Below are 11,774 nucleotides of genomic sequence, written 5' to 3'. Positions count from 1 at the left end.
CCTTGCCCGGCAGACGTTATCTCGTTTGCATGGGTGGCCCGCCATTGGTCTGTTGGGCAATGTGGGCCGTCCCAGCTTTTTAAAGACGCCGCGTAGTATAAACAAGGAGATGTGGGGCGGCCGGGCCATGATGTCAGCGCGGTGCTGCAGCTCTTGGGGGTGACGTCATCTCCGGGAAGGTGGCCGGCCCAGGGTTGTTAGAGCTAGCCTAACCACTTGGGCCGGCTTGAGGCCGCTCTCGCCCTGTCAGAGGTCAGACCCATTGCACTTCAGTATCTCAGGCGGTACCCTGTCCCCGAGGAGGGGACCATGACACAGTAAGTCCGTACTGCCGGTTCTCCTGCAGTACAGTTTCTTCGGCAGGGAAACTGAGCCTCAGAGGCGCGAGTAGTTAGCGAGTTTGCATAGCAAGTTCGAGTTGCAGCCGATCGGTTTTGCCCACCCTGGGGGTCTCCCCATCTTTATATCAGTCCATGTGGCCCCGCCCCTTGCTTTTGACTAGGGCTGCGGTCACTTTAAGTGCGAAGGTGGGGGCGAGGTGGTTAAAAAAATCTTTCAAGATGGCGGCCCAGTAGTCACGTGCGTGGTCGCGGCGAGTGATTGGCTCTCAGGGCGGAGCTCCCGGCGCGGGGCGGGGCCCCCGCGGGCTTGCAGCGGGCTACTGTTTGCCGTATCCTCCTGGCGCGCCCCCGCGAGCCCCCTCCCGCCCGGCGCGCGACCCCGCCGCTTCGAATGTTGTGAATCAAATGTGGGGTTTGTTACATTCCGCTGCCGCCGCGGACAGTTCTTAAAGGGCCAGCCGCCGGCTGCCGCGCAGACCCAGCTGCGTCCTGCGCCGCCTCCCGCTCCCTGAGGTCCTGGGCCGAGAGAGACTGACCGCGTGTGGGCCTTGCGAGGCAGACGCCGTCGGGCGGACAACAAAGAGAGAGGCCCCGGAAGGAGCCGGGCTGCCCCCGGACCCGGGGGTGGGGAGGGGAGCACATTGTTTCGCAGGGCGGGAGCTCTTAAAGGGTCCAGGCAGGCCCCCCCCCCGCCCCCTGCCCAGTTTGGCCGTCTTAGATCGGAAACAAAGGAGTCAACGTGTGGCCGGGCGGCCAAAGGTGAGTCGGGGCCAGGGCCCCCAACTCCCTATTCCCCTACTCATGGACCTCCTGCTCCCCTCCCCTGGGAATGGGGGCCGTGATCCAGCTAGCTCCGCAGGGGTTAATCACGGGCTATCCAGACTGCGGACAGCGAGACCCCAGGGATCAGGAACCCCCCCGGGCCCCCCGTGGCCGGGCCGGGTCTCCACTCTCCTGCGGCTGAACGCTGCGGTTGGAGAGGAAGGAGCCGCCCCCCTCCCCCTGCGGCCGCCACTTCCTTTGTTGTTGCTTTTGTCTCTCGCCGAGCACATGGTCCGGGATCCTCGGCTCTTAAAGTCACAGCGCTCCGGCCCCTGCGCTGCAGTCTTGTCTCCCGCCCCCGGTGTCTCTCCGAGAGCGGCACAAAAGAGTGGGAAGCGGACGAGGGAGGCCCCTCTCGGGGCAGACGTCCGCGCCTCGGCTCCCCAGCGCTATGCCTGGAGAGGGGTGGCTGGGTAAGCTTCCTAGAGCCCCACAACATGCACTTGGCCCGCGTTGGAGAGCCCCCCTTCGCCAGGGACACTGGTCTCCTTCCCCACTAGTGTGACCACCTGGTTTCTTCTTGACTTTTCTGGTTTTATTTGGGCGCTCTGGGAAGGAAAGATTTCCACCCCCATTTTACAGTTGTGCCAACTGAGGCTGTCAGAAGCAAAGGGATTTCCTTGACCAAGGTCACCCAGGGAGTTTTCTCTCCTCGTCTGGTGGTCCGGCCCTCAGCAGCTTCCAGCTGGGAAGCTCTGCTTGCGCTGGGCAGAGCCCAGTATGGGGTATGGGGAAGTAAGAAGGGGGGCTTCTCTTCCTGGCTGTGCCTACTCATGCCCCCAGGGTCTGACTTTGTTTTTATCTGCAAAAGGGAGTGTCTCTTCCTGCAAACAGATCCCTGGGGCTCTTAGACCGAGGTCAGGGTAGGTGCTTGGGGCGCTGGACCTAAGGGGTTGGCCGGCTTTCCTGGGTGGGTGTAGAGGGGTGGTGTTAACTGCAGAATGCATTGCATGCCTCAGGGCGGACGGGGCTTAGCGACGGGACTCCCAAGACTTGATCGCACAGACCTCCGTGACAGCACAGCACAGAAATGTGGACCGGCAGAGCAGTTGTTAGGGGAGGCCACTTGGCCACCCTTGCTGTTTGACCTTGAGCAAGTTGCTAGCTCCAACTCTGGGCCTTGCTTGCTTCTCTGTACCACCGAGCTAAAGATGGGTGCCTGAAAGAGAGTGCTGTCCCAGCCTCCTGTACGGCTTGGCCACTCGGGATTAGGTGATTTCCTCCAGCTACTGATGCCACAAGGAGTTATGGGTTGGGGGAGTTTGGGCCTAGGAGGCCAACTAGGACGGACCAGTTCTGTTCTCTCTGGCCTTGTGGCCTAGAGTAACTTACTTCCTTTCTCTCAGCCCCAGTTTTCTCAGCTGTGAAGTGGGTGTAACCCTTGTATGCCACCCCTGTTCCTGGCAGGGCTTAAAGAGCCAGGATCCACCCTTCCCAGCTGAGGTATTCCCCTAGAGTAGCCTGCTGCCTGGGAAGTGGCGCCCTTCAAGCTCTGCTGGGGGTTGGAAATGGAGGTCAGCGTGTTGTAGTCTCTAATAATGATCATTCACACCCAAGCTATGTTCAGACTTTACAAGCTGCTTCTGCTGTAGCCTTGGAGCAGTCCCTGATGGTAAACTGGGAGGTAGTTATTGGGCTGTTCCCATTTTACAGATGAAGATACTGAGGCTCGGGAGGGGAAGCCCTTGCCCACGGTCTGTAGGCAAGAATCTAGCTAGAAGTCACTGTGATGTGTGAGTCTGTGAGGGCCGACGCTCTTACAGCTGGAGGCCCTTCTGTCTTCTGGCTTGCTTTCCCAGCTCCTTACCACCTTCCCTGCCCTGGGGAGTGGGTGCCTTTGTAGGGTGTCTACAGAGCAGACACCCACAGGCCTGGGCCTCTCTGAGAGTGCCTTGGGTCTGGCACTGCTCAGCATCTGGAAGACATCCTGGCATAAGAGGAGCAGTCAAGGCTGCTGGCTTGGTGGCTAATCATGGGTGCTTTACGGCCAGACTGCTTAGGTCATGCCCCTGTGCACTCACGATTCCGGCTGACTGGCCTTGGACCTCACCTCTCCGAGCCTTGGTGTCTTGGCTGCTGGGAGGACTCACCAAGTTGGCGCGGGGGAAACAGCATAGTTACTATGGTGCTTGTTCCGCACCAGCAGAACTGCGGGCTCCCAGGCTTTCTGAGGTTAGCTGGGGTAGAAATTCCCAAACCTAGCTGTGCTGTGACAACTTCTGGGGAATTTGATAAAAATCTAGGTGCCCTTGTTCCCCATCCCTCCAAAGCGTCTGGTCCAGGAGGCTTGGGATGGGCCAGGCATCTGCTGTTTCAGTTATTTGGGGATTTCCTGAGTCTGCCTTGGCCGTTGTTTGCTTGGCTGGTTTGTCAGCAGGAATGAGGGAGGCTGTGCGTGTAGACATGCCTGTCACGATGTGCACTTGGCCCAGGCCAGGGGTCACAAACCCAGTCCCCGATGATGGGCAGGCAGAGGATGGGCCTGGGTGACCTGGAGGGAAGGCTCTTGCTCCCAGTGAGGGGGCCAGGCAGAAACAAGTGGGACCAGACTTGTCATGAGACGGCAGGTTTTTTTGTAATCTCCCAATTTTCAGTCATTGGCATTAAAGTCATCGCTGCCAGACTGGGTGGCCTCGGACCTGTGTGATTGGCTCTGTTCCGTGCACATTTATCCCATCAGGCCTGCCCTGAGCTGGACACAAGGTGGTCCCTGGCCTTGCCCACACCCTCTGCTGGCCGGGCCCCATCTCCCATGTGGGCTCCTTTTGAGAAGTAGGGCCCAGGCTTGTGAAGTGCAGCACAGAGGAAATGGTTCTTGTCGCTGTTGGCAGGAAGGAACTAGGTGTTGAGCTGACAGTTACACTGGCTGGCTGTGTCAACAGGGAGGCAACCTTGAAAGCTGGGTATCAAGGATGCATAGGAGTTTTGTTTGGTGGGAGAAGGGATGGAAGGGGCCTCCCTGTGGCAGGAACAACAAAGAGCTGGTCCTGTCGGACGCATCCTTCAGCTTTGCAGGGCCTGATAGGTTCTAGAGCTTTTCCAGCAAGGGCCTCGTCCCAACTTTGAGTTGAGCGGAACCCTGAGGTTGAGCCAGGTCCCTCGACATCCCCCACCTGGACCCTCGGCTCTGACCCGAGGCAGGAGACCCTGCCCAACCCATTCCTATTCAACTTCCTCTCTCGGGTTCTTGCTTCCCTTTTTTCTCAACAGGCCCCACCTCCCACTTTGAGGGCTGGGTTGGGGGCCCTAGAGCAAAGGCCTGGCTGCATGCCAGACTCCAGTCTCCCCAGGCCGGCTTCCTTCATTGCCTCCCGTGAAGCCTGGGACTGGTCCTCTCTGTTGGCAGCAGAGCACAGGGAGAGGCTTGTCTTTGGCCCACCTCCCAGCTTTAACGCTACCGTGGGGCTTTGGGCGAGTTTCTTTTGGCTGAGCCTCAGTTTCCTCCTCTGTAAAATGGGCCAGCTATACATTCTTGAAAGGTAGATGAAGTCACACTTGGCTAGGCACAGTGGGAGCAGGTTAAGGAAAGAAAGAATAGTGTCTTGCCTTGGACTGGAAGCCCCCGAGGACAGGAGCAGGTTAGAACCTCTTGCCTGGCGCCCGTAAGAGGAGAACTGGGTCCCAGGCCTGTTTGGAATCCCTGCTGGAGCCAACCAGAGGGAAGGGAGGATGCTGGAGCCTCCTCAGGAACCCCCAGCTGCCACCTGGAGGCCAAGTTGTAGCCCCTGGTATAAGGCAGAAAAAAGTCCATCCCTAAGCCCCTTTCCGAGACAGGGTGCCCTGAGACCCCGCCTAGCGGGAGCCTGTGGGGAGCCCACTGGCCTGGAAGCGCGCTGGCCAGCTCCCTGAGCTCACAACTGAGGAGGCCTGGGTGCTGGCACGCTGAATTGTCCTGGCTTTTCAGCACTGGACCCCAGGCCTCAGAGGAGGGGCACGGCTGAACACCGTTGGTCCCTGGGGTCACACTGCAGAGGTTTGGTTCTGTCTCCTGACCCCTCATGGTGCAAGCACCTGGACTCCTCTGTGCCTCAGTTTCTTTTTTTCTTTTTTCTTTTTTTTTGAGACAGAGTCTCGCTCTGTCACCAGGCTGGAGTGCAGCGGCGCGATCTCAGCTCTGCTCACCGCAACCTCTGCTTCCCAGGTTCAAGCGATTCTCGTGCCTCAGCCCCCCAAGTAGCTGGGATTACAGGTGTCCCCCACCATGCCTGGCTAGTTTTTGTGTTTTTAGTAGAGACGAGGTTTCACCATGTTGACCAGGCGCCTCAGTTTCCTTGTCTCTTTGCCTCCTAGAGTTGTGAGTCCCGGCCCAGCCCCTCCACCCCCCTGCCCCCCTGATGCGACCATGGGCTCTGGCAGTGACTAGGTGGCCACCCTCTGCCCCCGTGGGTCAGCGGCGATTCTCTGCGGGACCCGGCAGCACCCCGGGCCAGTTCTGGGGAAGGTAGGAAGGAGCCTCACCGTTCTGATGCTGGGGCACGGGGGCCAGCAGGGGTGGGGCGCAGGGCCCTGAGCTGCCTTCCCTCCCCAGGGGGGGAGTCACCCTGGCTTCTCTCCATGCTCTGCGCACGAGTGGTCCCCCTCAGTCCTATCGGGGCCTCCTCTCTGTGGTGCAGCCCCGGCCTCGAGGGTCCCCTGGCCAGCCCACCTGCCCGGGATGAGCGCTTACCCTCCCAGCAGCCGCCGTCCCGACCTCCACACCTCCCCGTAGAGGAGCGCCGAGCCTCGGCTCCTGCCGGCGGGGGCCCCCGAATGCTGCACCCAGCCACCCAGCAGAGCCCGTTCATGGTTGATCTCCACGAGCAGGTAGGCAGAACCCCATCCCCTGTGCCCCTGGCCCTGTGAGCCGTTCTAAGCAGCAGAGGCGGCAAGGCCTCGATTTCACCTAGCTTGCTTCATTGCACGTTCTAGGGAGGCATTATTAGCCCTGTTTTACAGGTAGGTAAACTGAGGCCCGGGGAAGGGGCCACAGTGGATGACTGGCAGAGCTGGATTCCCACAGGGCTTTCTCTGCCCCGGGGCCCTGGGAGTAGAGGCACAGTCTGGTCTGCACTGAGGTAGGCCGCTGTGGAGAAGGGAAGGGAGCCGGCAGCTGATCGTGGCAGGACGATTTCTCCTGAGAGTAGCCCTCAGGGCCAGCTTCCTTCTCACACTTTCCTGGCGCTCTCTCTACCCACAGGTGCACCAGGGACCTGTCCCTCTGTCCTACACGGTCACCACAGTGACGACCCAAGGCTTCCCCTTGCCTACAGGCCAACACATCCCTGGCTGCAGTGCCCAGCAGCTCCCAGCATGCTCCGTGATGTTCAGCGGGCAGCACTACCCCCTCTGCTGCCTCCCGCCCCCGGTGAGTGAGTGTTTCCAGCTCCTACTCCACCGGCTGCAAGCCCCAGGCACAGGCCAGCGGCTCAGCGGGCCCAGGGCAGCCCTGAACTGAGCTGAGCTATCCAGCCATCCAGGCTGTCAGAGCGCCTGCCTGGCCGCCCCAGGAAAGCGTACGTGTATTCACATTTGGTAATAGAGTGTTTCAAGGTTCAGGGACCTTCCAGTACCCCTGTACCTGCCTTACAGCTTGGCAGAGGCCCGGGAGTTGAGGCTGTGGGCCTGAAGAGTAGAGTGGCCTGCCTGGTGGCCTAGGACAGGGATGGGCCTTCCACATGGTTTCTTGTGCAGACCCTGGAGCTGCTGGGTGTGTGCCCGGTGGGGGCCTCTTGCTGGGCGGCATGGCATAGACCTGGCCCAGAGCCCAGGAGAACATTCTCAGCCTCCTGTCCCCTCTCTCGGCAGCTCATCCAGGCGTGCACCATGCAGCAGCTGCCTGTGCCCTATCAGGCCTACCCCCACCTCATCTCCAGTGACCACTACATCCTGCATCCCCCACCGCCGGCCCCACCCCCACAGCCCACCCACATGGCACCCCTGGGGCAGTTTGTGTCTCTGCAGGCCCAGCACCCGCGGATGGTGAGTGGCAGGGTCCGATGCTGGCGGGGGATGATGATGGAGGGGGATGGCGCCGGGGGAGGCGGGGCGAGGACAGCGTTGTCTCACTGACTTCCTGACCCAGCGCCGCTTCTTCCAGCCCCTACAGCGGCTCGACAATGACGTGGACCTGCGTGGGGACCAGCACTCCCTGGGTAGCTTCACCTACTCCACCTCTGCGCCTGGCCCAGCCCTTTCCCCATCGGTGCCCCTGCACTACCTGCCCCACGACCCGCTGCACCAGGAGCTGTCCTTTGGTGTGGTGAGTGCCACCGCGAACCCCACTGGGCTCCGGGCCGGCTGGGAGGCAGGCCCGTCGGGCTGACCTGCACCTGACCCCTCTTGCAGCCATATTCTCACATGATGCCGCGGAGACTGAGCACCCAGAGATACCGCCTGCAGCAGCCACTGCCTCCGCCGCCCCCACCACCACCCCCACCACCCTACTACCCCAGCTTCCTGCCCTACTTCCTGTAAGTATCTGCACATCCACCCGAGGTCCCTGATGCCCTGTTTTCCTAGAACCTCCAGTGGTTAGACCCAAACACAGCTCCAGGGGCCCCAGGGCCTCTGAAGCCATCTTGCGTTCTCCCCCAAGCCTGACAGGCACACTAGCTGGGCTCCCGTCCCTGCTGCAACGTTCTGGGCTCTGTTTGCAAGGAGGGAGTCAGGAGAGCGGCTCTGTGCGCCCCACTCCTTTTGACCCTGACCCTGGGCCCCCACACTTGTCTCTCTCTAGCTCGATGCTGCCAATGTCACCAACAGCAATGGGGCCCACCATCAGCCTGGATCTGGACGTGGATGACGTGGAGATGGAGAACTATGAGGTCCCGTGGAGCCCCATGCTGGGAGGTGGGGTTTGGGAGACCTGCAGCCCTGGGCGCCGCTGACCCCGTTTCCTGCCCGCATGCAGGCCCTCCTGAACCTGGCCGAGCGGTTGGGAGATGCCAAGCCCCGGGGCCTCACCAAAGCAGACATAGAGCAGCTCCCGTCATACCGCTTTAACCCGGACAGCCATCAGTCAGAGCAGACGCTGTGAGTACCATGCCCCACCTCCCACCCCTCTGAACACAGCTGGCTGCCATGGGACACCCCTCTCAGGGCAGTCACACTCCACTGAGCCCTCCCGTGGACCTCAGTGCGGAGGTGACGCTCCGTGCCCCTCCGCAGGTGTGTGGTCTGCTTCAGTGACTTCGAGACGCGGCAGCTGCTCCGAGTGCTGCCCTGCAACCATGAGTTCCACACCAAGTGTGTTGACAAGTGGCTGAAGGTAACACTGCCCAGGCCGGCTCCTGGGCATTCCTCGTGCAGTGACAGGGGGATGGGCAGGCCTGGGCTGTTTCCCTCCTTGTCCTTGTCATCATCTCAGAAGTTCCGGCTCTAAGGGGAACAAGTCCCCCCAGGTGGCTGCACAGATGTGATGGGTTGGGGCTGGTGAGAGCAACGCCTGACATGCATGTTCCCGCAGGCCAACCGGACGTGTCCCATCTGCCGGGCTGATGCCTCCGAGGTGCCCAGGGAGGCTGAGTGAGGCCACACAGCCGCCCGGGAGAACCCTGCGTGAAGCTCTGGAAACTTGGGGGTAGGGCCCAGGGAGGATGGGGAGGGAGTGGCCCAGGCCTGCCCCATCGCTCCTGCCTGTATCTCCAGAGCTGGTGCCAGGGTCAGCCCGGCGAGGAGTCCCTGCAATAAGCCCCTGCATTTGCCAAGCTCCAAAGACTCCCTCCCTAGTCTGCCTGCCCGTCCGCCCGCCACGGAGCTGCCTGAGTGTCCCTAATCTGGTCTCCCTCCTGTGCGCCCTCGGGTCCCTCCTTTTCCTGCTGGCACTGAGAGCCAGGGGTCCACTCCCCCGCTGCGGCTGGTGGAGATCCTTGGCCCCAGGATGGGCAGACAGCACCATCCTGGGTCAGAAGGTCTCGTGCTCTGAAATGGTGTGCCCTCTGCCCAGGTGGCACTGCCAGGTGCATAGACCGACGGTGTCACGAGGCCATTTCCTGAGCCCCAGAGCTGAATCCTCCCCCCTTGACCCCAAACAGTGAACTCAGGCAGCCGGCTCTGCGTTGGCTGCTGTTGAGGGCTGAGTCTGGCTCCCTAGAGGACCCTCATCCCAGGCACAACATTCCAGCCCTACCCTCAGGCTGGAGAGTGTCCCAGCCTAGCCCCGAGCTGGGGCACACGTATCCTGAGGGGCCTGGACCATACGGGGAGAGGGAGTCCTGTGTTCCCGGTGGCTGTCCCTCCCAGGGATGCAGCCAGACCCGTGCCCAGTCTCCTCTCCCTCTGTTGTTTTGCATGAACGTGAGGAGCAGCAGTTTTTGTTTATTCATTTGGCCCGAAATCGCGTGTAGGATTTGGGGATGTGGATATTTAAGACAATTTATGTTTTCTTTTGGTTTAACAGGGGCGAGTATAGGGACCAACTGGGACCGAGTGCCCAGGGGCCGAGCACGGCCGTGCTGGCCAGCCTGCATGCATGCGTGTGCCCGGCCGGCCGGCGGTCGTGGGGCAGGGTTGGGGGGGTCTGTGCTCAGCTGATAACTGCCATGCACTGTACTGCACACGTCCCTAGAGCCTACCGGGACCCGACGCTTTTCAGGGCATTTCTCCCTCCAGCCGGGGCCCGTCTCCCACCTGCCTGGGCGAGTCTCCTCCAAGGAAATCCCAGGAGAATGGGGACCAGGAAGGCCGTGGACCCCCATCTCCAGGGGGCCCTCCCAACCTGTTCCCTGTCCTCCGAGCCCTGGAGGAGGCCGCTGTAGGGTCTGGCTGAGCTTCCCACCCTCTTTCCCTGGTCCCAATCCTTTCTTGTCCTACACCCAGCTGGGGTTGCTGCCCTGAACGAACTGCGTGTGGGGCCGGCACATCCTAGCAGGTAGCCCCTGGCGCCTGCTGCCTCAGGGATGCTCCAACCACCCTCGTTCTCCCGGCAGCGGCCCTGGCTCCCAGCTCCCGCCCCAGCCTGCCGCGGGGCCCGTCAACCTGGTCCCACCCCCATGGAGAACCCAAAGTCTTACTGTATATAACTCCAGGTGACGTTTCTATATTTATAGCAGTGTTGAAAACCCACGTGTTTTACACAGAACCACCCTCTCCAACCCCTCCCTTCCCGACCCCAGCAAAAGGTTTTCAAACCCCTTACGGTTCCTGGGGCAGGCGGAAACAGGCTCGCAGGCCGGGTGTCGGCTGCAGCAGTGATTCCAACAAGCAGCTGTTGGGGGGGAACACAGCATTTAAAAAATCATCATTAAAACCAAGATTTATACAACAATTACTTAGGATGTTTGTGATTTGCCGACCTTGCTGTAGATGCCATGTTACCAATGATTTCCTGTGGTGGGGGCTTGCCATTGTTTACTCTTTTATTTACCAACTTCTGGCCTAGGCATGACAGTGGGCACCTTCCCCCAGCCCTGGCTGGGCCCAGCGCCTGTGTTCTGTGTTAGAAAGGTTTTATATATATATAAAATTACATATATATATAGAAATATATGTAATTTTGGGGGCCCTGTTCCTTGCACATTTTACAGTTACCTCATTTTTCCCATGTATGTATTTGAGAAAATGCTAATATATAGAGAAAAAAATGGTTCTTAAAGCTTAAATGTGTGGTTTTTTCCATTCCATGGGATTCACATTGGTTTGTAGCATTTAACATAACTAGTATGTTGTATTATATATATGTGTATACTGATTGAAATTTTTAACAGATTTGTACTTTTTTTAAAATGAAAGTTGCTAGTTCTGCTTGACCAAGTAGTGCAATCATTATTTTTTTTAATATTGTTGCTGATTTCAGAGGGATATTCACTAATAAATGTATGATGTATACCAACGACCGCCCACGCTGCCTTTGGCTGCCTGTGTCTTTTTGGTGGGAGGTGGGATGGGGATGAGGCCCGGAGCAGACAAGATTGCTGTTTGCTGTGGAACTGTGGGGTGGCCAACACCCGCTCATCCAGAGGGGGCTGCCAAGCCAGTTCAGGGGTGGCCTATTCTAAGCTATCTGCTTCACATGTGAGTTAGGCTTCTGTTAGCAGGTGACAGGATTCCATCTAATTGGTTTGAGGAAAAAGTCACTTATTGGTCTCCTGTGATTTGAATCCCAAGGTAGAGGCCAGGCGCAGTGGCTTACGCCTGTAATCCCAGCACTTTGGGAGGCCGAGGCTGGTGGATCACTTAAGGTGAGGTGTTCAATACCAGCCTGCCCAACATGGTAAAACCCCTTCTCTACTAAAAATACAAAGAAATTAGGCCAGGCACGGTGGCTCACACCTGTAATCCCAGCACTTTGGGAGGCTGAGGCCGGCGGATCACGAGGTCAGGAGATTGTGACCATCCTGGCTAACATGGTGAAACACCGTCTCTACTAAAAATACAAAAAAAAAAAAAAAAATCAGCGGGGCGTGGTGGCAGGCACCTGTAGTCCCAGCTACCTGGGAGGCTGAGGCAGGGGAATGGCGTGAACCCGGAAGGCGGAGCTTGCAGTGAGCCGAAATCGTGCCGCTGCACTCCAGCCTGGGTGACAGAGCAAGACTCTCAAAAAAAAATAAGCCAGGTGTGGTGGCACAAGCCTATAGCCCTAGCTACTCGGGAGGCTGAGGTAGGAGAATTGCTTGAATCCAGGAGGTGGAGGTT

The 11,774-nt window shown here is 59.2% G+C and overlaps 1 protein-coding gene across 1 annotated transcript; it reads left to right on the top strand.

Moving 5' to 3' along the window:
• The first annotated feature begins 626 nt into the window (after positions 1 to 626).
• RNF44 (ring finger protein 44) lies at positions 627 to 10,972 on the top strand. The gene is made up of 11 exons (XM_003900565.5): positions 627 to 1,100; positions 5,454 to 5,604; positions 5,777 to 5,966; positions 6,340 to 6,507; positions 6,948 to 7,121; positions 7,240 to 7,401; positions 7,488 to 7,612; positions 7,879 to 7,966; positions 8,053 to 8,174; positions 8,310 to 8,409; positions 8,608 to 10,972. Exons 2-11 carry the CDS (start codon positions 5,498 to 5,500, stop codon positions 8,668 to 8,670), a joined length of 1,299 nt encoding a protein of 432 aa, XP_003900614.1. The 5' UTR covers positions 627 to 1,100; positions 5,454 to 5,497; the 3' UTR covers positions 8,671 to 10,972.
• The last annotated feature ends 802 nt before the right edge of the window (positions 10,973 to 11,774 follow it).

This window comes from Papio anubis, chromosome 5, assembly GCF_008728515.1.
Source record: "Papio anubis isolate 15944 chromosome 5, Panubis1.0, whole genome shotgun sequence".
In the NCBI taxonomy this organism is placed as follows: Eukaryota; Metazoa; Chordata; class Mammalia; order Primates; family Cercopithecidae; genus Papio; species Papio anubis.
This window is presented reverse-complemented; position numbering and strand designations above follow the sequence as displayed.